A 27,174-nucleotide genomic window follows, 5' to 3' on the forward strand; every position below is an offset into this window, starting at 1 on the left:
TGGATGAAGCGTGGTCTAAATCTCTGAATCGACGAGGGGGTGAATGGGTGAGTAAGAGTGAGTGATTAAGTGAGTGAGTGAGCGAGTAAGAGTTAGTGAGCGAGCGAGTAAGAGTAATCGAGTAAGAGTAATCGAGTAAGAGTGAGTGAGTAAGAGTGAGCGAGAAAGAGAGAGTGAATGATTGAGAGTAAATGAGTGAGTAAAAGTGGATTAGTGAGTGTTGCGAATCTGGCAACCTCGCCGGGCGAATTGTGGAGCGAAACAGGAGGAGCGAACATAACATAACATAACATAACATAACATAACGGGAGAATGACACGGAAAACGTCAACGGGAAAAAGCAAAATATGGTACATGCTTGAAAGTACAAATATCGTGGTTTATATGAGAAACACTCGATGTGCTGTTTAGAAGTTATCTTGCAAAATTATTGTGCTTTGTGCTAGATCTATGTAGGTGCATTTTCCGAAGCTTATTCTCTAAATGAAAAATGTAGTCATAATTTACTGTTGCACTTTTAGGTATCAGCAAATACCCGATTATTGCTAGACAGCAAACATAACCAATTGCCAATCCAAATCATTGAATTAATTTATCATAGTTACTTAAGAAAGTGAGCATTAGCCTTATATTAACTAATTCGATGAATATTGACTAATTTGATAAATCTCCCTGCTATATAGCTTGTAGGCATAGTGTACGAAGTTTCGCATTGTTGGGAACATCGATAAAACTACAAAAGCGCACTGAAATCGTGAGTTAAAACCCTTAATTTTGTGGATTCCAATAAAAGAATTGTTTACTTTTAGTTTGTAGCTAATCGTTTACAAAACTCTGCGTTTGCTTTCGTTGATTCCCCAACAGTGAGTAAAAGTAGTTAAGTAAGTAAGAGTGGGTGAATGAATGAGAGTTGGTGAATGAGTAATAATTAGTGAGACAGAGGAAGTGAGTAAGTGGGTTTGTGTATGAGAGTGAGACTAAGGGAGATCTTGTTTGTCTTCGGGAAGTTGCGTTAACTTAAAGAAGGCATCATCTCGTTTTGCTTTCTATCGATCAGACGTTACTTTTAAAAATACAGTATTTCCTCTGTGTGCCTTATCGAGATATAAGCACGTTCATTAAAAGTAGGCATCATCTCCTATGTCTGCCTTATACCGTGCAAACGCGTTCATTCAAACAAAGCATAATTTCCTCGTGTACCTTATATCGGGCAAACCCGTCCATTTGAAGAAGACATCATCTCCTCTGTCTGCCTTATACCGGGCCAACTCGTTCATTCAAATAAGGCATCATCTCCTCTGTTTACCTTATACCGGGAAAACGCGTTCTGTTGGAAAAAGGATCTCTTACTCCATTTCGTAGAATAGTACTTTTCCAGGTCATAATGACAGGAATGACAGTTAAAGCTAATTAGAAGAAAAATCAAAACCGTTGGTTAAACTGGTTGGTTAAAAACTGTTGCGATTTATCGATATCTGTTGGTGTTAAACATAATAATAGAATTCTATAGATTCTAAATGTTTTCGGGGTAATTGCCTTTCGGGGTAATGGATTTCGGGGTAGTGTCCCATTCGGGGTAATGACTTTCGGGGCACTGTCCCATTCGGGGTAGTGGCCTTCGGGGTAATGACATTCGGGGTACTGGGGTGGAGCCATACACATTACCTTGACTTGATCATTTCGAAAACCGAACTCGTGAATCAAATAAAGATTCAAATGTCGATTTGCCAAATCGGCTAGCACAAAAACCGGGGGAAAATATTTGGATGTTATCGCCAAATAGGAAAACAAAAGTTATTCCTTGCGGTCTATTGCCTTTCAGAACTTCGGAACGTAACGTAGCGGGCTGCTATAAAGTTTTGGCAAAACAATATCGTTATCATTGGATTTCAAGTCTGTGATGGAAGTATGATTCCTGCCGAAAATAATTCAACATAATAATAATTCGCAGATTCCACGAATGTTGCAGCCTCCTCGCGGTCTTTTTTCCACTTCTATTCCATAGTCGACGCGGAGCTCTATTAGTTCCCGATGGAAGATGGCTGGCAACAGTCCTTGGAATTTCCTGTAGCAACATTTGCACAAACATTTTCATTTCTAGCAACTTCTGACTGAATTGTTTACAGGGATAGTTTGACACTATACTCGACGTAAAATTCATACAATGATTAATCGGAGAGCTGTTGAACAAAGTTCAAACAGATTTATTAGACTAGATGCAAAATTCAAAATTTTACAAAGAATCAAATGAATGGGTTTTGGGATTAGCTACCCATTCTCAATGTACACGTTTCGGTAGTTCAAATATTTAAAGTCAATAACGGCGCCGGCCACGTCCTTACAGTCATATAGGGAGGGAAGGATTGTTAGTCCGACTCTCGATGCAACTAGAGGTCAAGTATACCTCTGCATCTCCACGTTTGTCTTGGAATAGGATATCGTTTTAGCTATAAAAGATAATTTATCTGGATTCACTTCGGTTAACGATGCGATCTATGGGATGGAAAATAATACTAATTCGCTGTCCCGCGACGAGAAAAAGGTAAACCATGCAGACCCGGTGGTATATGAAAACTGAGAAGAGTTGCGCTTTGTACGACAGAACTGACGCGCAGCACTATGTACTTATTTGCCCGATAGGAGGAAGGGTCGTTTGGCCGAAACCCATTCGGCCGAATGCCATTAGGCCAAACAAACCGTTAGGCAGAAACCCATCTGGCCGAAAGCGTCGTTTGACCGAAAGAGTCTTAAGGCCGAAAGGACCATTCGGCAGAAAGGGTCATTTGGGCGAAAGGGTCGTTTGGCCGAAAGGGTCATCCGGTCTTAAGGATCATTAGGCCGAAAGGGTCATTAGGCCGAAAGGGTCATTTGGCCGAAAGGATCATTAGACCGAAAGAGTGATTTGGCCAAAAGGATGATTTGGCCGAAAGGGTCATTAGGCCGAAAGGGTCATTAGGCCGAAAGAGTCATTAGGCCGAAAGGGTGATTTGGCCGAAAGGGTCAATAGCCCGAAAGGGTCATTAGCTGATTTGATTGATTGATTGCTCGTAGTTGGTCTATTCGGCCAAACAACTTTCGGCCTAGTGGCATTCGGCCGAAAAATAATATGTTAGGGATGCACATTGTCATTCATTTCATTTATTCAAACCAAAGCCGAAGTGACGCTTTGACGCGGTTTTGCTTTTGGATTTGTTGAAACACTGAGAAAAAGCAAATGGTGTTCAACAAGTTGTTAGATTTGGGTAGGCCGAGAAAATGGTGATATCCTTCCTAGCGTAAAAGATTTCTCCATTCCACTCGGTTCCCTTTGTTCGCTTTGCATATCGCTTCTTGAACCCGTTGGACCGCTATCGAGAATAATTTTCATCGGTTTATTGTCCGACATTCTGGCTAGTTGCTCGGGCCATCACAGTCGAAGATTTTTGCGATATGAACGAAGGATGGGTGTCATTGACCATAATTCCGTTTCATCAAACGGTTTTTTTTTCTTGTTTCTTGTGTTTCTTGTTTTTTGTGTTTCTTGTGTTTCTTGTGTTTCTTGTGTTTCTTGTGTTTCTTGTGTTTCTTGTGTTTCTTGTGTTTCTTGTGTTTCTTGTGTTTCTTGTGTTTCTTGTGTTTCTTGTGTTTCTTGTGTTTCTTGTGTTTCTTGTGTTTCTTGTGTTTCTTGTGTTTCTTGTGTTTCTTGTGTTTCTTGTGTTTCTTGTGTTTCTTGTGTTTCTTGTGTTTCTTGTGTTTCTTGTGTTTCTTGTGTTTCTTGTGTTTCTTGTGTTTCTTGTGTTTCTTGTGTTTCTTGTGTTTCTTGTGTTTCTTGTGTTTCTTGTGTTTCTTGTGTTTCTTGTGTTTCTTGTGTTTCTTGTGTTTCTTGTGTTTCTTGTGTTTCTTGTGTTTCTTGTGTTTCTTGTGTTTCTTGTGTTTCTTGTGTTTCTTGTGTTTCTTGTGTTTCTTGTGTTTCTTGTGTTTCTTGTGTTTCTGTGTTTCTTGTGTTTCTTGTGTTTCTTGTGTTTCTTGTGTTTTTATGTGTTTCTTGTGTTTCTTGTGTTTCTTGTGTTTCTTGTGTTTCTTGTGTTTCTTGTGTTTCTTGAGTTTCTTGTGTTTCTTGTGTTTCTTGTGTTTCTTGTGTTTCTTGAGTTTCTTGTGTTTCTTGTGTTTCTTGTGTTTCTTGTGTTTCTTGTTTCTTGTTTCTTGTTTCTTGTTTCTTGTTTCTTGTTTCTTGTTTCTTGTTTCTTGTTTCTTGTTTCTTGTTTCTTGTTTCTTGTTTCTTGTTTCTTGTTTCTTGTTTCTTGTTTCTTGTTTCTTGTTTCTTGTTTGGCCTATAGGGTCATTTGGACGAAACGGTTATTAGGCCGAAAGGGTCATTTGACTGAAAGGGTTATTTAGCAAAATGGGTCATTAAGCCGAAAAGGTCATTAGGCCGAAAGAATCAATTGGCCGAAAGGGTCATTTGAAAAGAGAGAAATCAGGAATGAGAAGAGAGACGTCTTACTTATCACTCTTCATTTTTTCTACTCACTGTAAAAAGTGAGAAGCGCGAAATGAGTAGTGAGACGTTTCACTACCCACTTCGCTCTAATCACTTTTCACAAAAAGAAGTGAGAAATGAGGAGTGAGAAGTGAAACGTCTAATTTTGCACTCCTCATTTCTCACTGCTCATTTTTTACAATGAGAAGAGAAAAATGAAGAGTGAGAAGTGAGACGTCTCTCTTCTCATTCCTGATTTCCCTCTTTTCAATTGACCTATTCGGCCAAATGTCTTATTCGGCCAAATGCCTTATTCGGCCAAATGTCTTATTCGGCCAAATGTCTTATTCGGCCAAATGTCTTATTCGGCCAAATGTCTTATTCGGCCAAATGTCTTATTCGGTCAAATGTCTTATTCGACCAAATGTCTTATTCGACCAAATGTCTTATTCGGCCAAATGTTTTATTCGACCAAATGTCTTATTCTGCCAAATGTCTTATTCGGCCAAATGTCTTATTCGGCTAATGTCTTAGTCGGCCAAATGTCTTATTCGGCCAAATGTTTTATTCGGCCAAATGTCTTATTCGGCCAAATGTCTTATTCGGCCAAATGTCTTATTCGACCGAATGTCTTATTCGGCCAAATGTCTTATTCGACCAAATGTCTTATTCGACCAAATGTCTTATTCGGCCAAATGTCTTATTCGGCCAAATGACTTATTCGGCCAAATGTCTTAATCGGCCAAATGTCTTATTCAGCCAAATGTCTTATTTGGCCAAATGTCTTATTCGGCCAAATGTCTTATTCGGCCAAATGTCTTATTCGGCCAAATGTCTTATTCGACCAAATGTCTTATTCGGTCAAATGTCCTATTCGCCCAAATGACCATTTCCGTCAAACGACCCTTTCGGCCAAACGATTCTTCCGGCGAAAGGACCTTTTCGTCCAAATCACCCATTCGCCCAAACAACTTTGGACCTAGTGGCATTCGTTTAAAGATCCTAAGAAAACTGATTGGGAATCCTACTCAGCTATCCTACGATCCGAAGAGTACATCATAGAAAGTCACATCAAGTCCATAACACAATTGGAAGATGCGTCCAAATCCATTAAAAACAAAATCCTTAACGCCTACCAAGAGAGCTGTCCAACTAAATCAACTAGTTCGAGTAGAGACGTTCCATGGTGGAATAAAACTCTTGAGAAGCTTAGGAAAACTGCGCGTAGGGAGTTCAACCGTGCTAAGCGAACCGGCGATTGGAGCCTATACAGAAAGGCCCTGACGAACTACAACAAAGAAATAAGGTCAGCCAAACGGAAATCGTGGATTCTATGTGTGAAAGCATAGAGAATACACCCGTAGTGGCCAGACTCCAAAAAACTCTTTCAAAAGACCACTCCAATGATGTGGGTACCCAAGTAACATTTTAAGTTTTATAACGCTCTTGAAGCCCATAATTTACTCTACAAGAGTATTATAAAACCAGCATAAAACCAAAATGTTACCAGGGTAGTCTCCGAAAGACGGATGGTTCGCTCACTGTAGAGCCTAGCGATACACTGAGCGAATTGTTAAAGATCCACTTCCCTGATTCAATCCCTGAGTCGAGCATCGGCGACCAAGGCACTGGAATTGCTGTCTCAGATCCACAAGAGATCCAATCATGGGTTTCTGGATCTAAAAAAGACGCAATAAAGGTTGCAAAGGAAGCTTTCACTCGGGCCAGAGTTGAGAGGGCTGTGAGATCTTTCGAGCCATTTAAGTCTCCTGGCATGGATGGAATATTCCCAGCGTTGATCCAAAAATAGGAGAAAACACTGGTTCCACCCTTGGTTGAGATTTTTAAGGCGAGTCTGATTTTGGGGCACATACCTAACGATTGGCGTCAAATCCGGGCTGTCTTCATTCCGAAGGCAGGCAAGAGAGATGAAACCAACCCCAAAGCATTCAGGCCGATAAGTTTATCCTCTGTAATGCTCAAAATTATGGAAAAGGTACTATGCGAGTACATAAATCACAAATTTATGAAAGCAATGCCTTTGTCAAAAACCAATTCGCTTATCAAAGTGGAAAATCTACGATCTCGGCACTACATACGGTAGTTCAAAAATCGAAAAACACTTAATGCAAAAGAAATTGCTCTTGTAGCATTTCTTGATATTGAGGGCGCATTCGATAACGCTTCTTATTCGTCTAAAGGGTCAGCAATGTTGAGGAGAAAATTCGACCCATGCATTGTTACCTGGGTACATGCTACGCTAGCTAATCGGAAAATCTCCTCTGAGCTTAGCGGTTCATACATCACTGTTAAAGCAACAAGGGGGTGTCCGCAAGGCGGAGTGCTTTCTCCTTTGTTGTGGTCACTGGTGGTGGATGAGCTTCTAGACAGCTTAGAGAGAAGAGGCTTCGAAGTGGTTGGATATGCTGATGACGTTGTCATTATTGTACGAGGCAAATTCGAAAGTGTTATCGTGGAAAGAATGCAATCTGCCCTAAATCACACTTTTTCCTGGTGTCAAAAGGATCAACTAGGCATAAATCCTACAAAAACTTCCATTATCCCTTTCACCAAACGGAGAAAGGTACAACTGAAACCCCTGAATCAAACACAATTAGTTTATTCAAGTGAAGTAAAATATCTAGGTGTCATACTCGACGCAAAGCTTAATTGGAACTCTCATCTCCAATCAGTTGTGCAGAAAGGTCTCAATACACTTTGGGTTTGTTCAAAAACCCTTGGTAAAAGATGGGGCCTAAAACCAAGTATGATCATGTGGATATATAAAACCATTGTCCGTCCCAGGACAACTTACGCTTCCCTTGTCTGGTGGCCTAAAACTAATGAGGCTGCTGCAAGGGCTAAGCTCAACAAAATCCAACGCACCGCTTGCATAGCCATCACTGGTGCAGTTCGTAGTACACGTATAAAGCTGGAAGCGGAAAAAAGTGCTCTAAGGTTAAAGAGAACAAAAACACTGCTGTCGGGAGACCTTACGGGTCACCTCAGCATATTAAATGAATTTGCCATAAATCCCGCAATAGGAATTTGTAGTGACTGGATGGAAACGGTAGTCAATTATGACTTACCTTACGATGTGTTCATTCCTTCCCGCCAGGAGTGGGAAGGAGGTGGACCCAGCGTTCCAACAGGCTCTATAAATTTCTTCACAGATGGTTCGAAAATGAATAATCTGACAGGATCCGGAATATATGGCCCTACAACAAAAATTTCTGTCCACTTAGGACAGTGGCCCACAGTATTTCAGGCGGAAATATATGCAATATTAGAATGCGTGTTATTATGCCTGAGGAGAAAGTATAGATTTGCAAAAATATGTATTTTCTCTGACAGCCAAGCGGCACTTAAGTCGCTTAATAACTACACTTGTAACTCAAAGCTAGTGTAGGAATGCATTCTGGCTTTGAAAAACTTATCCATACGCAATCGAGTCTACCTATATTGGATCCCAGGACATACGGGTCTAGAGGGAAACGAGATTGCTGATGAGCTAGCCAGGAATGGATCTAATGAAAGGTTCATTGGCCCTGAGCCCTTCTGCGGGATCTCAGACTGCTCTGTAAAAATGGAACTGAACAAATATATGGTCAGTCAAATCACATCAAACTGGAATGCACTTCCCCATACGAGCCAATCCAAAAGGCTCGTAACGATTAACCCCAAGAAAACCCAACAACTATTTGGTCTCAACAAAAGGGATCTCAACATCTACACCGGTCTAATAACTGGACACTGCCCCTGCAGATACCATCTACAAAAGATCGGAGCAATCCAAACCTCAAATTGCCGCTTCTGTGACGAGGAGAGAGAAACATCAGAACACATCCTCTGCTATTGCAGAGCACTCACCCAACGTAGGTTCAAAGTTCTCAGCAAGCCCTTTTTAGGGCCTGCTGACATATGGATCTTATCCCCCAAGGACGTGGTTGGCTTCATAAAGCTAGTCTCGCCAGAATGGGGGAGTCACATACTGTAACTCAGGATCTCTATTCATCAATAATAGATGGTCTTGAGTTCAGTCGATACCAAGGTATCTCAGTGACAAACATGTTACTGAGATAACTTGCGTATTTCACAGCAAAAGGGTATATCACAATAGTCCTAAAATCTGGACGCAGTGATCTTCACCCGACAAACGAGGAAGTGGCATTCGGACAAATGGCTTTCGGCCGAATGGGTTTCAGCCAAACGACCCTTCCCCGCATGGATGGCCTCCCCCTTCTGAACTCGGCGTACAATATTCTGTCTCGTATTCTGTTCAACAGACTACCAGGCGATTTTTGTGATGACCGATGAACGACAGATCAGATGGATTCAAAGCCTTTTTTTTCGATCTCTTCCTTTTTTAGCCTTTAGCCCAGGTCCGATTTTTACCGACTTTTTTTTAATTCTTAGTCGAGTCTTCGTTGCCCCTGGGTCGTCGATGTCCTATCGGTTTCGTCGACCGGACGACCCGGATGACCTGCCTCAATGGTCAATGGAAGAGCAAGCATCCCTATTTGTTGGTTCTATGTACTCTTAATGATTTTCATTCCCCATTAGTGATTGAGTGGATATTTTCCAAAATTCCTGGGATATCTGGAGTCCCAAATTAGTCACCATACCACTCTCGTAGTGTGCCTCATCACTAGAAAGATGCTCATTTGTTCACAAGAAGATGTTTGTGATTGTTCTCACAAACAGGAGAATACGTCCCAATATACAAAACCGAGTATAATCTATTTTGAATTATGGCTTTCATCACAATCTCAGCCTTTCTAAAGTTATTTTAGATTATAATTTAGGAAACATTCTGAACACAATTAATAAATATAAATCGCTTGATTATCTGATCTATATACTTAATTGGAATTTTGGTTGAACTCATATCTTATGAATTGGGAACTTCAGCATAAAATGAATAACCTGTGTATTGACGCCGCGTGCCAACAGACATGGTATGCCATTGTACGGACTTGACGGGGGCGATAGTGCCTTGGTAGATGTTTCAAAATGGTGTACGCTGATGATATGAAGCTAAACATTGTTGAACGACCGTTGGATGACTATTTGTCTTTGCAGATACCGTTGACTCTATTTGCCGATTGGTTCCGTACAAATAAGCTGATAGCAAGGAAAAATGCCAGGTAATAGCGTTTCCGCATACCATTTCTGCAACTTTTGTTCGAGTATTGAAGGAAAAACACTTGAAGAATTTATTCAAAAATTATGTTGGATGAATCTTAATACCACTCAAACACCATAGGTTTAATTGTTGGGAAATCAAATAAATAATAAAAAGGTCCTTGGCCCAAAGTATCGCTAAATATCCTGGAAGTAACAATGCAAGTAATAAAAAAAATCATTACATAACAAATGGGTGAATGGTTTATGAATATTTCCATACTCCATTGCCTAAAAAACGGGATACAAACAAACACAAATAGTTAATGACACCGACTACTATTCGGAATCCCTGATTACAAATAGCATTATTCCAAGCGTCGTTCTTCATAATGCGATTCTACAAGACCCGTTTAACCGAAAATTAAATTCCACACCTTCGCCGTTGCCATAGGTACCGACGTTCTCGGCAGGGGAAAAAAGTGAACAGAACACCCGCCTCAGAAACAGTTTCAGCGCCATTCACCACGACCGCCAGGCCATGACCACGACGACGCTCAGCGGGTTGCCACAGCAGAAATAGTTCCGAAATGGCAAAGCATTACCGGCTCATTATAGAAGCGCTTATTTATGTTGTAGAATGTAAACTGCATGAAGCTATGCAAACATGTAGGTATAGGGCAGAAGGAGAACGATGAATGTGTGCTGCTCGTCGTTTGTTGTGGGGCATAAAAAATGTGTTACAACATCCAACACACCAAGAGAGAGAGAGGCACGAACTGGGAATGCCAGAAAAAGCAACTCTGTGTGGTGGCACCCCGACCTTTTCCGCATGCAACTGCCTGAGTTAGTGCTTGTGTGGGATGCGCTAGACGCTAGAGACCCGCAGATCCAAGCTTCTCGCGTGAGTGCGGCTTCAGCTCTGGGGGGAATGCATGATGCATCGAGAGTGGGACGCTCGATTCGTTGCACATGTAGGATATGAATTGCATCTCGATTCCTGAATTAAGCTTCAAAAATATAAACGTTTTGACGAACGTTGCTGGCACGTCGACCGTCCTCATAAAAGGTGACGCAAGGTGCCATTCAAATGAATTTATAATTCGACCCGAAGCACTACTAGTGCCAGCAGCAATCAAAACAAGCAAATACCATTATGCAGCAGAACGCCCCACAAGAGATTCGCAAGTCAATAAAAAGATAATTGCGTTCCGTGGCATACGCTACCTTGAAGAACGGCGAACGAACTTGATATTTGAAATAAACTAAAACATAATGAACTTTGCGAATGAAAATTTTATATTTATTAAATTTAATTTTTGAATTTTAATCCACTTCCTAAAGGCTACCGAAATGGTGAAATCGATGTGAGTTTTCAAAAAAATGGTTCACCAATAAAAAGCATGGCTGCATAGCACCGCAAAGAATTGACTAACAGAATAATAGAGGCCATTAAACGATACCAACAATTCATGAGAGACTATTCAAAATACTATATAGTATGTCCTCAAATGTTTAAGAAATAACATGCTCTGCTCGACGAAGCCCACTAGAGAGTTGGTTTCATAAAGATTGTTGGCGTGTGATGGACGAGTAGATTCATAACTCACCATTCAATTGCACCAATTAGTAACTTTACGGATACGAGTTTAGGCCTAAACAGTGAGATCGTTTTCAGTGACTTGTACTTGACCAAGTCAAGTACGTGACACTGAAGGCGACCGTTGAGGTCAAAATACGTAACAGTAAAGTTGCAATCAAGGGGTGGAATTAAATGGAATAGTACTAATTTGGCCTATGACAAGTGAAGATATTTCACTGAAACGCTGTAAATAATTTTTAATTCTTCCTTTTACTCTGTAACATGGTCACTATTTTGTAAATATTATTTTTAGATTTATTGAATATAATCATGAAATTGTACATATAATATAATAACCTAATATAAATATTTCCGTTCTATTTATTATTTTTGTTCTCAATGTTAAATTATTTCCTTTTTATAATTATTTATGTTCATTGTTAAATTCACTTGCATCCCATAGTCATTTATGTTTCAGATATTCAGTGTCCCCATTTCCAATAAAATGCACTACTTCAAATCCGCATAGCTTGCATTCAAGTTGCCTTCATTAATTAAAGCGTATGCAATCATTCCCACTCCGCTATAAAACTCTAAAAAGGTACGAAGGTCCGCTTCAAAACCTTTTCTCCTGGACTGTACAGGTTCAAGGTATTGCCGTTCGGGCTAACCAACGCGCCCTTTACCATGTGCAGGTTAATGGACAAGGTCATCGGATTTGACTTAATCCCCTCGGTGTTCGTCTATCTGGACGACATCGTGATAGCGTCCAGGACCCTGAAAGAACACATGCGTCTACTGAAAATCGTAGCGGAAAGGTTGAGAAAGGCCAACCTTACCATCTCCCTCGAAAAATCGCGGTTCTGTCGTAAGCAGGTGAAATACCTTGGCTATCTGCTGACGGAACGGGGCGTAGCTATCGATGGTTCGAGAATTTCGCCAATTCTGGATTACGCGCGGCCAAAGACAGTCAAAGACGTGCGGAGGTTGCTGGGGTTAGCGGGTTTTTACCAGCGTTTCATACAAAATTACAGCCGAATAACAACGCCGATAACGGACCTTTTAAAGAAAGCGAAGCGAAAATTTGAGTGGACAGAAGCAGCGGAAGATGCATTCATGGAGCTAAAATCAGTGTTGACCTCGGCACCGATCCTTTCAAACCCGGACTTCAACAAACCTTTCACCATCGAAAGTGATGCGTCGGATACAGCGGTAGGAGCAGCTCTTATTCAGGAGATTGATGGCGAGAATAGAGTAGTTGCTTATTTCAGCAAAAAGCTCAGCAGGACTCAGAAAGCGTACTCGAGCGTGGAGAAGGAGTGTTTAGGGGTGCTGTTGGCCATTGAGAACTTCCGCCACTACGTGGAAGGATCGCGTTTCACAGTGGTCACGGATGCACGCAGCCTCCTCTGGTTGTTTACCATTGGAGTGGATTCCGGGAACTCCAAACTCCTGCGATGGGCGCTGAAGATCCAATCGTACGACATTCAGCTCGAATATCGGAAAGGAGCGAATAATATTACTGCCGACTGCCTATCTAGATCCGTAAACCTCCTAGAATTGTCAGTCCAGGACGACGAATACGAGGAACACGTTAGAAGCATTCGAAGCAATCCGGAGAAACACACCGGTTATCGTGTCACTGATGGACACATTTTTCGGTACATGGCAGCCAAGAACCGAACCGAGGACAACCGATTTCGTTGGAAACTGATTCCACGGGAAATGGAACGAGCCGAAATTATGAAGAAAGAGCATGAGGTTGCACATTTCGGAGTAGAAAAAACGTTACAGGGCCTTAAACGCCGGTATTGGTGGCCTAAAATGGCCAAAAACGTAAGGAACCTTTGTCAGCAGTGCCTAAAATGCCAAACGTCCAAAGCGGGGAACGTCAATGCTACACCGCCGATGGGTGCTCAAAAAGAGTTCGTTACGCTTACGGGTTCATAAAACACCATGTCACTACGGTGACCAAAACTTTTCAAGCTATGTAAGTAAGAGACTAATTTTTTAAAAGTCCGATGTCAGAGTTGACAAAGATCACTTAGGATTTGAGGAGACCTAACAACACTGGAGTCACTTGAAGAGTGACCGTTGGGCGATGATTTTTCACAGAAGTAGTAAGGATCATCAAGCATAGAAGGAGCTGGGCGATGACCTGACTGTCAGTAGTGGAAACACGAAGATTACAGAGAGCCTGAGTGATGATTTCCGATCCTCAGGTACTCAGTACCGAGTTAGATCCCTAACTGATCCCTACGAAGCATAGGAAGGAGCCCTCCTGGACCTCTGGCCTCAAATGACCATACGGTACCTCAATTCCATTATTAAGTGATCTTTCGTCCTCACCGACACATCTCACATGGAATATTCGATGGACAAACATTTCACAAGATATGTAGATTCCCCAAGAAGCAACAAAGGCATTTCGATAGAAATTTTCCACGAAAACACCTTCAAAGGGCAAATAATTCCGTGAGGAAGGGAGTTGTGACTACGAATCGTAGCCCTCCCATGTAAATATTGTAAATATTAGATTAGTGTGTTAGTACGCGCCTAGCACCCTACGGTAAATCTAGTATAAGTAGCTTAAATTTAGTATTAATTAGTAGTTAAACCTCACTCACGATTCATAATAGATTTGTCAATGTTTTCATTCTTCGTCATTATCAGTCCTCAGTCGTTGTTGCAATAGTTCGTATTAAATTTCATTCCATATAGTTTATCGTCCTTCTTTATCGACGTCTTGTCAAGTCATAGAGTCATATTAGTCGTTCCAGTCCATCTTTTGTTAATCTTCGTCATCTCTTGTCCAATGATCGTCAGTATTGTCCTAAAAATAAAATAATGCTTAGTGGTTTTGTTGTTCTGTTTTGTGGTTCTTTCGTTCTGAGCCGTCTATTAGGTCCGTCCATCCATCGCTAGATCCAAATTCCTATTGGATTTTTTTTTCTTGCCTGAATCGCGTTGAATCGACCTAGAAAGATAAGAAAATAGCCCTTCCCCGATCCCCAAAACAAGTTCCATTAAAAAAACATCAACCGATACAGTAAAATATCACTTTCCTGAGAATTTCCACTTTTCCATATTTAGTATTTTCACAATCATTACTTTCCCTATGCAAAAATTATACACAAACTTTTCTCATTAATCACTTTTTTGGCATTTCTTTTGTTTTTTGTTCCGTTATGTTGGCAGCGCATGAGTGAATGAGTACCAAAGGGGTGAGTGACGACTTTTTCCCGGAGTGACTGACGAGTGGTGATTCATTGTTTGTGGTATTGTGCGTTCTCATAATATTTCGAAAGAAATATTTATGATGAAACTTGGTTGATTGTGGTGAATAGTATTCGGACGTTATGTCTGGAGATGGTTCACGTCACATGTTTATGTAAAGATCAGTCATGATCATGGACCTCGGGTAGAATAGCTGGGGAGATCGTAGCTGAGCTTTACGAGTGTTATTGTAGAAAGTGAGAGCAGCCAGGGATTCGGGACATGTTCTGGAGTAGGTTGACTCTCAGGATCTACAGGTTGTTACAGTGGAAGTTATTTACGGACACTGTCTTAGTTTTCGGCTCACAATGGCTGGAGTAAAAGACAGGGGTCCTAGTTCATGTGTACTTCTCTGAAGTTGAGGCCCACTTCAGATGCAAGTACTTTTTAATGTTTCGTTATTTTTATGGATGGTTGATGTATGCGTGGCCTGTCAACATGTTTTGTCATTTTAATAGCCCAACCATTTCTTCAACAGTTGTCAATATTCAGCAGAAAATTTCGTAGAATTTAACCCTACGAAAATTTGATTGAAATTCCATATACCCAATATTTTTTTACACGTTTGGTTTTCTTCAATTTTCCGCTTAACCTGATTTTTCAGAGCTTTTCCTGATACCACCTGAATTTTCTTTTGATTTTTGTGCTTTTTTCATGGGGTTAACTCATAGTTTCATCAACGCTAAAGGTCGTAATCAACTAAAACCCATCCGTGTAAAAAAAGAACCGGGTGTATTTCAATCAAATTTTCGTACCTTTAGTAGAGGATGATGTAACATGGTCACTACTTTGTAAATATTATTTTTAGATTTATTGAATATAATCGTGAAATTGTACATATAATATAATAACCTAATATAAATATTTCCGTTCTATTTATTATTTTTGTTCTCAATGTCAAATTATTTCCTTTTTATAATTATTTATGTTCATTGTTAAATTCACTTGCATCCCATAGTCATTTATGTTTGAGATATTCAGTGTCCCCATTTCCAATAAAATGCACTACTTCAAATCCGCATAGCTTGCATTCAAGTCGCCTTCATTAATTAAAGCGTATGCAATCATTCCCACTCCGCTATAAAACTCGAGGGGTCAAAGTTCAAATCCGAGCGCTGCTCTCTTCTAAAAAGTATAAGAGTCCAACATAAATTAAGCGAGACAGGTCATTCAGAAGAAAAGGAATGCGAAAGAGATAGCGCTTTAATCGGTTCAAATTCGTGGTTGATGAGAATCGTCGTTGAATAACGTCGTGCAATTACTTCGGCAATTTCACGCACTTCCGGTCACGAAGCAATAAGTCCTCACTTATTCTGAGTGCTTCAAGAACTTCTACTCGTCCATTCTGACCTGGACCGTGGAAGAGGCGAGAGTGCGTGAAAATCTTTTAGTGTCGCGGTGTGTTTTATCTGGTAATTTATTTAAAATGTGAGAAGTCTACAATATTAAATTAAATGTTACTTTCTGTTCCTGTAGCCAAAGTTATTGACCTTTGTCAAAGGTTACGTGCGGTCAAATTGTGTGTGCGATTCAGTAAAAGAGAAGGTTATAAGTGAAATTGATTGTGTGGAGTTATTTTTTTGTTAAATGTGTCGAACAGCCGTTCGACGGCTTTTTATTTAGGAATCGCTTCTAGCGATCCACGGCCCAAACTCGGCACACCGCAACTACCAGCTAAACGCGACTCTCGACCCCACGCTTCAGCGTGCAGAAGTCCCGACTTGAGGGGAAAGCCGGAAGGGAACCACTGTTCCGACAGAGTGGCCAACGCAAGTTTTTTCTTCGCTACGACCCGTAGCGCGACACCATCAAGCCTTCGACGACCCCCATCGTCGTCATCTGCGCCATCTTTTGTCGGTGCGCGCGTCTCAGTACCAGTTCGGGACCATCCACCGTCTGGGAATTTCCGTTGTGCAGCAATCCATCGTTTTGGGACCAACTGAAGAAATCCTCAAGTGGAGGATGAAATGCGTATCTGTTTGATACCTAAAAATTAATTAGTGGAAGTAAAAGGAAGAAAATAGTCGTTTAACCGTATTTAACCGTATACGTTCCCCCTAAGACGCTTGCAAATAATAAATCAATTTTAAATTCAATATTTTTCATAACAGCTGCTTGAATGATTAAAAAATCAAAAGGGTGGTATACAAGACACGACAGCCCGACGTAAACCACGAAATATAGTTCGACCATATAACATGAAGTACAGAATCAAGTGAGATACGACTATTCGTTTAGAATCAGTTCCGATCGATAGTTTTAAAAAAGGGGCAGGCCACAAATTCATTTAAATCGAGCTTTTTGACAAATCTTGCATCATGATTTTAGTCCAGAAATCTACTGATACGTCAAGAATAAAAAAAAAACAAATTAAAAAGACGAATTCTAGACTTCTGGAGTCGCTGGAGAACCTGTAAAAGAGGATGTATCAGTTTGAGCGCCAAAATCAGTCGTTCGACGGTTCGTTTTCCATGTTTGAGATCAGGAAGCAAGGTATGCCTGGTTTGGCTGAGTAATTGATATTGCCTTTAAAACTGGAGAATTCCCTTCTACAGTTTCCCCTGGGGTAATCCGTTGGAAGTGGTTGAAGTGGCCAATGGTTTACTTTAAATTGTTGGCGATAAACCTCAAATGTTCCCTAATTATATGTATACGCTTTCTGATCGAAAACCATGGGAAAATAACGAATTATTTGTTTTGGAGCTAAAACTGAAATGTCCTCTTCTACAGGACCCCCGAGGACACCTCAGCGACTGCAAACTTCGCCTTTTTAGTTGGTTCTTCATTCTTGTCGAATCAGAAGGCTTTTGGAATTAAATCATAAAGCTCGATTCGAATGAATTTGTGGTCTGCCCCTTTTTAAAACTGTTGATTAAAACCGATTCAAGACAAATGGCAATATGTCACTAGATTCTGATCCGATTCCAAATCCCAACATATGGTTCCAATCAGCAATAGCTCTACTTTATTTGTGATTACCAATATTATTCTGTTTTAAACCACAAATTATCCCACATTAAAAAAAAAACCCGGAATATCTCCGGTCACAAATGGCCAGGGTAGTTCCGATGAACATATCGAGAGACTACATGAAATTTCTTGTTCAGGCATCCCCAAATTTTCAAAATTGGATAATAATTGACATAACTACAACACATCTCATTATACCCTAAATTTGCCTATCCCAGTTATCGTACACTCGACGTACAAAATACCGTCACGTATCATGTTTAACAGACTAAGACAGCTTGAGAACCGTTTTCGCGAGGGCCACTAAAAAACGGATCAGATATTTAACCTGCGGATGATCCGTGATAAATTCCGGGAGTACAACCTGCAGACTCACCATCGTTTCATTGATTTCAAAACATCGTAAGATTCAGTGAAAAGAAATGAGCTGTGGCAGATACTGTCTGAACATGGTTTGCCGACGAAACTGATTAGACTGATATGTGCAGCGATTGTTGGCTCGAAATCAAGTATTGGGATTGCAGATGAAGTGTCAACCTCGTTTGTGACCTTAGTGGATTGAAGCAGGGTGATGCACTTTCGAATTTATTGTTCAACATTGCACAGGAGGATATCTGGCGTGCAAAGGAACGGCACTATCATCACACGGTCGCATATGCTCATGGGCTTTGCGGCGAAATTGACCTCATTGAGTTCGATCGCAGAACAGTAGTGAAGGCTTTTGTCCCACTGAAGAGGGAAACGGCGAGGATAGTCTTAACATTTAACTCTACCAAGACAAAGTACAGGTAATCTTCAATATAACGTACCCCCGATATAACGTACACTCGATATAACGTCACTCGATATAGCGTACATTTTTTCCCGTTATAACGTACAGTTTGAAAAATAATTTTAATTTTGGTAGTTATTACAAAATAATTTACTAAATCGTTATGATCATTCATGTAGGGATGACATTATTGTATGGAGTCTAATTTTATCAGCTAGAGGCAAAAATTACTGTTTTCCCCACTTTGTACTATCCTCAGAATTCTCCCGAGGTATTGGATGATATTGAGTTAATGAGGTTTTAGGCATGTCTAGTTGATATATGTCAAAGTCAGAATTGATGACGGGTTGTTTTCAGGTCTAAGTCAGCTAATGTCTAGAGGAAATTCCTGGAGAAGCACCCAATATAATTTCTGGTGAATTTAGTAGAGGAATTCCTTTAGAGAATTCTAAAAAAGTTCCAAAAAGAATCTCCGAATTAATTCTTAAAAAATATCTGATTTAATTCATGAAGGGATTAAAAGAAACTGAATAAATTTTCTAAACGAATTCGTAAAGTAATTTCTGGAAGAATATTTTAAAGAATGTCCAATGGTATTTTTGAAGGAATTCTTAAAATAATCTCCGAAGGAGTTTCCTGAATATATTTTCAAGCAATTCCTAAAGGTATTTAGGAAGGAACTCGAAATAAAATTTGCGAAGGACTTCCTAGATTTCTACAGGAATTCCTTCGGAAATTTCTTTAGGAACTCCGGCAATTTACGGAGGGATTTCTTCAAAACATCATCCCAAAATTAATCCAGTAATTCCTTCGAAAATTCTTCCAGAAATTCTTTCGGAACTTCCCTTAGACATTAGGTCAATACTTTCACATCGTATTCTTTCTTTAATTTCTTTCAAGAAAATCCTAAAACCTCCGGATCCCCTTCGGAAACTTTTTGAGCAACACTTTTAGAAATCATTCCAGGAATTTCTCAAAAAATTCTAGAATAAAAGTGATGAGTGTTTCCGAGAAATTCTTGAAAATGTAGTCTAATGCGTTAATTGTTTGTGAATTTCAGGTAAAACTCGTCTCGTAGGGTTTCCAGTACTTTAGCAACTGCAGTAGAGCAGGGCATGATTAGCCTCCAACACCCTATAAGACCGCATCCAACCACTCACCATATTCCTCCAACACAACACTAAAAGGTCAGAAGTACCTTCGTTAAGTAGGCATTGAGGGGTGGCGTGATTGGGTCGATACTATGAGACGAGGTCACTAACTTGAAAAAGGAGGTCATGATCCTGGGATGCGGTCACTATTCCAAAGTATTTTGAAGCGAACGGATGTTACAAAGTTACCAAAGTTGGAAGTTGAAGAGTAGAGAGAAAGTACTTGGGACAAGAGAAGGCGTTGAGGACAACTCCACGGTATTTACGTTAAAAACCCCAGCAAGAACCGCCGTAATTCCCTGGTTCCGTAGTCGGCCCAATCCAGCATTGTTTGTTTTAGTCGATCGCCTTTCTTATTGGACGAGTTGTAACGAAGCAAGAAGCGAGGAAGAACTCCAAGCCACCCGGCGATACCACCGAAACCTTCCGAAACTCCTTTAGAAAGATCTACGGAAATTATTTTGGTAATTCTTTCGGATATTCCTTCAAAACTTCCTTTGGAGTTTCGTTCTGGAATTCCTTTACAAATTCCTTAGGGAAATTATTAAGGTTTTGAAAATTCCCTGTTAGCGTCGAACTTAATTTCTAAATTAAAAAAAAAACGTTAATAAAAATAAAAAAAAACTGGATTTTCTAAAAGTCCTCCAGAAATTCGCTTAGAACTTTCTCCAGCAAATATTTCAGATCTTTCTGCAGGAAATTACTTTGCAACTTGCATTTTTCAGTTTCCAAAATTTCTTTAAACATTTCTTAGTAAATTTGTTTTTCGGTAATACCAGCGGAAAATGCTTCGGAGAATTCTTTTGATTTTTAGGCATTCCTTTGGGAAATAGTATGGAAATGCCGTTTGAAATTTCTTGGCATATCCCTTTAGGAAATCTTTGACTTTTTCGTTGAAAATTCCATCAAAAATTCCTTCAAACATTTTGTTGAAAATTCCTTCAAGGAAGTATTTAAATTTCTAGAAGAATACATCCAATAAAATATCAAAATTCAGGTATTTTGTATGATTTAATTGAAGAAAAGAATTCCTAAAGGAATCTCTGAAAAAATTATCAAAGGAATTTCCGATGAAAAAATCATAAAATTCTCCAGACTTTTATTCAAGAACTTCTCTAGAAACTCCATCGGAAATTTCGAATTAAATTGATAAAAAATACCGGGATATCAGCTTTTTTTTAGAATAATGTTGGCGTATATAATTAAATATTTTTGAAAATATTCAATTTGGCGAGTCACGTGCCCCATCGTGCCCTAGTTTAAATCCACTAAAGATACTCAATAAATAAAAAAAGGTGCAACGAAGAGCAAGCCTTGTGTTTCCAGTGCCTCTTAGCCTCTTATTTCCTGTACTTTATATAGAAATAAAACGACGAATACAATTCTTCGGGTCATTTTTCTTAGCAACGAACAAGTTTGTAGGAGTTGTTCACAAGAAAAGCTGTTTCACACTGCTAGCTGAGCATACATGATAGTACAATATTTATGTAGTGTAAAATAAGGATGATTACTCATGCTTCGATATAACGTACAATTCGATATAACGTACAAACTTGAAATCGATATGTACGTTATATCGAAGTTTACCTGTACATGGTTACAGGTAGAGATAGAAGAAGATCTAGTGGTGGTGATGTGAGGTAGTGCTTGATGGGGACGTGGTTGAATTTTTTTTCTGTATTTGAGAGGCTTTCAGCCTTAATCTGGTTCGCCTCTAAAGTTGATGGTTCAAAAATAATTTCAATGACCTGAAAATGTCGAAAAACCTCAAAAAATACCATCTAAGACGAGTTAAGTAACTCCATTTAATTCCCCCAATTATTTCGATATCTTCTGATAATCACTTCTTTGAAAACGTGTAATCGATGTGTGTTGAATGATTTCTTGACACTAATCTTAGGGACTTGTAATTAGAAGAGTACCAAAATAGTTTAAATCAGTAACTACGGATATCTAATGAAAAATGTAAGTGGAAATCGTTATGATTAATTTTCTTTTCCACAAATATGGTATCATGCGTCTGACAATATAATGTTCGTTGCAATTTCGTGACATCTTTTCAATTTAACGAATTTAGCTTGAGAAACTGTTTTGAAAAAAAGTGAGAATTGAGGAGAGTTAAGAAGTGAGGAATAAGGAGGTGAAAAGGCAACACGTCATAACGAAGAAGCCAACAGCCCAAAACGACAGGTCCATTATCAACTGCCGAAAGATGAAAGAGTTGCTGCGTCTGGTTGGCTAGTAACCGGACAGACAAACAGGGCTATTATATACAGTATACACACTTTTTACCTCATTCTTCTCACCACCCACATCGCCCTTCTCACGACTTACTTCTCTGTTATCAATACTCACTTATCAATACTGATTTCTCACCAGTCACTACTTTCTTCAAATATGTCATTTCATACTTCTCACTTCTCACTTTTGACCTTTCTCTTCTAACTTCCAACATTTCACTTCTCACGTCTTATTTGTGAATACTCGCTTCTCATTTCAAACATCCAAACGCTAAATTGTGCCTAAGAAAACAGGTTTCAACCAGAGTCTATTATATAGAGTTACGCAAAGAGGATCTTCTTACACTTATTCTGAATGATGCTCTTGTTATTCTGTTGCCAACTTTCACTTTTGTTCAACCCTTCAAGTGACTTCACGGGAGCGTTCACTTCTGAAGCTTTTTAATTCGATAACCTAGTCACCCACAGAGTGCAATCACGTGAGTTTCTTGTTGCTATTTTATTGGGGAATGTATTGATGTTTTTTGAAGCTGTTTCTAGATCAAATCTAATACATATTTCAATTCATGCGTTTTAATTCGCCATAAAAATCATTAGGCGATAACAATACTTCCGCCTCACCAACAAGCATTTGTTTACTTTGCTCGATAGGTAGACGGTTTGACAGTTCAATAGGTAGATTTGGCTTCACTCTTTGCGCAACTCTATATATAATAGACTCTGGTTTCAACCATGGTTCGTACCTTTCGCTTCGGGTCGAAAGAAAATCTTTTCTCAAGTCTACTACTCGCTACAAGCATGGAATATAAACGAAGATCGTGCCTATTTCATGAAATTCTATTTTCATTTTATCATTTTTACGTCTCTTTAATTTTTTGCGAAAACTGTCGGTGCTCAGAACAAAAAAAAAGGCTAGGCACGAATTTCAACTTTTCGCGGCACTGACAGTGAGGGTTAAATATTTATCTCTCATCACGCCTTTTTTTTCTTTCCAGCATCATCTGCTCGTGAGAATTACAATCATTGTTTTCTACTATTGCTAATGTTTGCCCATGCCCATCCAAATTCCATTATTATTGGTCCAACATAACGAAGTCTATTCAACCAAATCAGCCTGCCTGCGCAAGTGTCAGAATTTCGTTTTACAACCACTTGGCATATTGTTCGTAAACTATCGGAGCTTCGTTTTGCATCACTTGAAATACAGTTTGTAACAATTGTTATTAATTAACGACTGGAAAAATTGTTGCATTAAGGATCTGGCTTTCTCAGTCTATGGGTTGATCAAAACGGCTATATTTTGAATTGCCGGACATTTCGGCAGGATGTATTCTGCCTTTTTCAAGGGATTCAAAGATGTTAACGATCATTCAGTAATTTGCGTTCGATCATTTAGTAGTTTGTCAATAACACATTCCAGAAGCTGAATTTCAAAATATGTTGTATGGTGGACTTCTAGTGCGAAGGTTTTTCTACAACTCTGCCTAATGGTTCGTTGTTTGAATTCCACTAGTAACGGAGTTATAGCTATAGTTTCAGTAACTTAGACTAAATGATAACAAAATTCCAATCATTTAGTTTGAGTTACTGCAACTAGCGCTCTAACTCCGTTATTAGTTGAATTCTAATAACGAATCATTAGGCAAAGTTGTAAAAAAACCTTCGCACTAGAAGTCCACCATACAATATATTTTGAAATTCAGTCTCTGGAATGTGTTATTGACAAACTACTAAATGATTGAACGCAAATTACCGAATGATCGTTAACATCCTTGTATCAGTCAACCGTTTTTCGTTTTAAAATATATGTCTGTTTCATGTTTTTGGGCTTCTTGTATAATTCTCCTTTGGCAGGCAAAAGGCAGAATACATCCTGCCGAAACGTTGGGCAATTCAAAATACAGTCCCTTCCCGATTTTGGCAACACGACCGGATTTTAATGTTGCCAAAATGGGGATGTTGCCAAAAACGGGAAAAAAATTTCATACAAAATTTCAATTTTTTTTTGTTTGCTTGATTGAAGCTAAATACTTAGAATATGTACTACAAAGTATGTGGAGTGTATTTAAGTGATGCGCGTGCATCATATTTGAAATTTTTGCGATATTATTCATAACTCGGAGATTGTAGTTCAAACAAAATTGAAACAAACCGAAGAACGGTAATAAAACGATAATGTACATAAATATTCAATTTCATAATACAAATTTAATAATAAATAATATTTGGAATTAACTATAGCGTCGGCCACGTCCTTACAAAAATTTGTGGTGATAAAAATAACGTTTCTATTGTAGTCCATTGAAGTGCTGACTTCAATCTGACATCTCATATAAATTTTAGTCCACCAAAAATGCTTTTTTAAACATAATTCACTATGTAAATCAAATAGCGATCCAACGGATACAAGATGACTAAATGTGCTACAAATTTCGAATTCTTATACAATGGATTTTGATGGAGGCAAACTTTCTTGTGGTCGGTGTGATTAAGAATTAAGTTTTGTGCACAGTTTTCGCTGATATTATGGAAAAAATGAACGCAAGGCATAAGACATTCCATTGTTTTAGAAAATGGTAACGGAAATCTGCATTCAGCACATTAGTCAAGCGTATCCAATGTAGTGTGAGTATGGGTTAACTACACTCGACTCACTAAAACCAAATCCCTTTGCACTAGAAATACTAGAATAAGAGATCGGCGAAGACGCCATCTTGTTTCCAATCGAACCGTCGAAAGCGGTTCCATTTCGACTTGTTTACTTTTTGCATCCATAAGAAGCAAGCAAAAAGTTCAAGTGCTGCCAGTATCATTTTCACGATTTCATGCATTTTCATACGTTGCCATTTCGACAGTTTTTCACTCCGCCGGTCTCTGGTTATAGGGTTGCTACTTTGCACTAGTCGGTCTCCTAGCACTCAACCCAGGAATATGTCAGGCGGCAATGATTGATCCATGAGCACAATGTGCACCTCGAACTAGGAGTGACAGTGTGGCCAATTGGAAACTGGAAGACCATTTGCGGCATGCCACCTCTGACACTCGACAGCAGTCAACCTACGGACAAACTGCTGCTCGCTGCAGGTCATCACACTCCAGTTCTCCATGCACTACTTTCATTATTATAACTTTGAAAAGATGGAAGAATCCTACATCAGACTGAAGAGGGAAGCAAAGCAGATCGGAATAGTCATTAACACGTTGAAGACGAAGTAGGCTCAAGAGAGACAACGGCCATTCACCACGAGTTTGAATCAATGGCGACAAAATCAAGGTGGTTGAAGAATCCGTGTACTTGGGCTTATTTGACCTCCGATAACGATACCAGCAGACAAATTCGGAGACTCAACGTGGCAGGAAAGCGTACGTACTTTGGACTCCAAAAAACACTCCGGTCGACTAGAGTTCGCCGCAGTACCAAACAGACTCCCTCATTAAACCGGTGGCGGTAGCCCTCCGAGATTCGGACAATGCTTGTGAAGGACCAACGCGCACTTGAAGTAAAAATGGTTCTCTACATTAATCCGACGGCCTCAAGAAGGCGAAGTGTGCAGCGATCAAGGTGGATCGATCAGGTGGAAGACAATTTACGGACCCTCCATAGACTGCGTGACTGGTAACGTACAGCAGTGGACGGAGACGACTGTTATGTACCGCAGAGGCCACTCCGGCCTTATAAATAAAACCACATGTGAGGCATCACTCGCCTATCGAAGCAGCTACAATTACACCAGTGATCTCATGGGAACTTCACAGGGAATTTCGCCATCAGAAACAGAACACTCGAGAGCAGGCATTGGAAGTGTGAGTGAGCATTGTGAACATTGATCAATTCCAATCGTAGCATCCATAGCCAATGATTGAACTGCCTCGCTCAGATGGATGCCAAACAACGAGTAGAAGCGATCGTTGCTGTGATAAACAAACCGTCTAACAAGCCAAACCGTGGTGAGGTACCCATGTAAGCTACGATTTTTGCATTCGTACCCCGCTTGCTCTAGTACAAACAAATTATCAACGCCTCCAATTATGTGTGCTAGAGTTCCAGACTCATAGAGGTCTTCATTTTTAGAATGCTTGAATAGCTTCTTCTATCAGCGCACCGTAACGACGCTCATTGTTGTGTTACCAAGTGATTCGCTTCACTCAATAGGTTTCCATTGGTGAGCGTTAAAAGGTGAATCATCGAACGTCCAATTTCAGAGATCTTAGGAACCTCTTAACTTGCCCCGCACAAAGCACAAGATGGCTTAGATTAACCCGATTTTTTCTCATGATCTGATTTTTTTCAATGCCTGCTCGGTTACATGTGACCAAACTCTTACCATTACTGTTGAACTGTTGGCAAACATGCTGGAATCAGAAGACTCGTTATGCAATTGACACATCAGGAAACTGGAAAAGCCAACAGTGATATTAATCGCTAGACAAATTCGCGTCAATTTTAAACAATAAGACTCTTTGAAATCGAATTGTTGCTTATCATCTATACGGGAATGCAGCAGAAAGACGGATAAAATGATAAAATGACAGTTTCTCGGCTGGTATCAGAAAAGAGGCGCATAAGGAGCAAAACGACTTGATGGCTATACAGCGCATTTAGAAAATCGAATGTGCTAATCACTAGCAATTAAACCAACTTGGGCTTGCTTGCTCCTGGATCACTCATGCAGTATCGGTTGTATTGTGATGTAAACAGTGGGCTTCGCTTAATAGGTGTTGTACTATGTACAACGATGTGAGTCAGCTTGTCGACGACAAAATCAGTGAGAATACCAAAAAATACGACATTCTACGGTGGGCTGGTTAGATTAGGGTAGTATGAATAGGGACATGAAAAACGTGAATAAAAAGAGTAGATAAGTATCAATAGAAATTGTTTGCAATGAGCGGTAATTCATTATTTCGGTGGTTCATTATTTCAGTTAAAGTGCCCACTATTCGCACAGAGCCCATAATACGCATATAAACCTTAATGACATTCACTTTTGGGTTTGTTTATCCTATTACATATTCATAAAAAGGTTTTAGCTCTAAAAAATAATAAAAAAAATATTTTCGAGGTTGTTGCCAAAATCGGGAAGAAAATGTTGCCAAAAACGGGTGTTGCCAAAATCGGGGGTAGACAAAAACGGGTGTTGCCAAAATCGGGATGGGACTGTATAGCCATTTTGATCAACCCATAGACTGAGAAAGCCAGATCCTTAATGTTTGTAACAATAAATAAAAGTATTTAAATTGGTTGAAAGATTGATTGGTTCATTTAATTTATTTAGCTTAGATCTAAACAGATCACACTGAATCAAAAATTTGACGGCACAATACACGGTTTGAGGCCACATCTCTCCATCTTCGATTGAGCACTACGCTCGCCAAGTCGTTTTGTACCTGCTCAGCGCACCTCGCTTGCTGCGCTCCACGCCTTGTTTTTTTATGTCTTTATTTGTGTGTTTTTTTTTTTTTAATTTTACCTTAAGTTCTACACAATCTCCACGCCTTGTTGTACATGCCGGATCGGAATCATTCACCATCTTCACACGATTGCTGTCCTGCATTCTTGCAACATGCCCTGCCCATTGTACCCTGCCGGCTTTAGCTAC

General features: G+C 39.7%; 1 protein-coding gene across 1 annotated transcript; it reads right to left on the minus strand.

The window, feature by feature from the left end:
- Positions 1-3,447: 3,447 nt before the first annotated feature.
- Positions 3,448-10,105, minus strand: LOC134208900 (glutamic acid-rich protein-like). The gene is made up of 2 exons (XM_062684866.1): positions 10,021-10,105; positions 3,448-4,181 (listed from the first exon to the last, which is right to left on the minus strand). The coding sequence occupies exons 1-2, from the start codon at positions 10,103-10,105 to the stop codon at positions 3,448-3,450; spliced, it is 819 nt and encodes a 272-aa protein (XP_062540850.1).
- Between the last annotated feature and the right edge of the window lie 17,069 nt (positions 10,106-27,174).

This window comes from Armigeres subalbatus, chromosome 2 (genome assembly GCF_024139115.2).
Source record: "Armigeres subalbatus isolate Guangzhou_Male chromosome 2, GZ_Asu_2, whole genome shotgun sequence".
In the NCBI taxonomy this organism is placed as follows: domain Eukaryota; kingdom Metazoa; phylum Arthropoda; class Insecta; order Diptera; family Culicidae; genus Armigeres; species Armigeres subalbatus.

Bases quoted from the DNA above. Each gene is read 5' to 3' on its own strand.
- LOC134208900 (XM_062684866.1), bottom strand. From the start codon at position 10,105: ATGGCGCTGAAACTGTTTCTGAGGCGGGTGTTCTGTTCACTTTTTTCC. The intron at 4,182-10,020 runs GTGTGGAATTTA...ACAAGAAACAAG, and splicing joins TACCTATGGCAACGGCGAAG to AAACAAGAAACAAGAAACAC.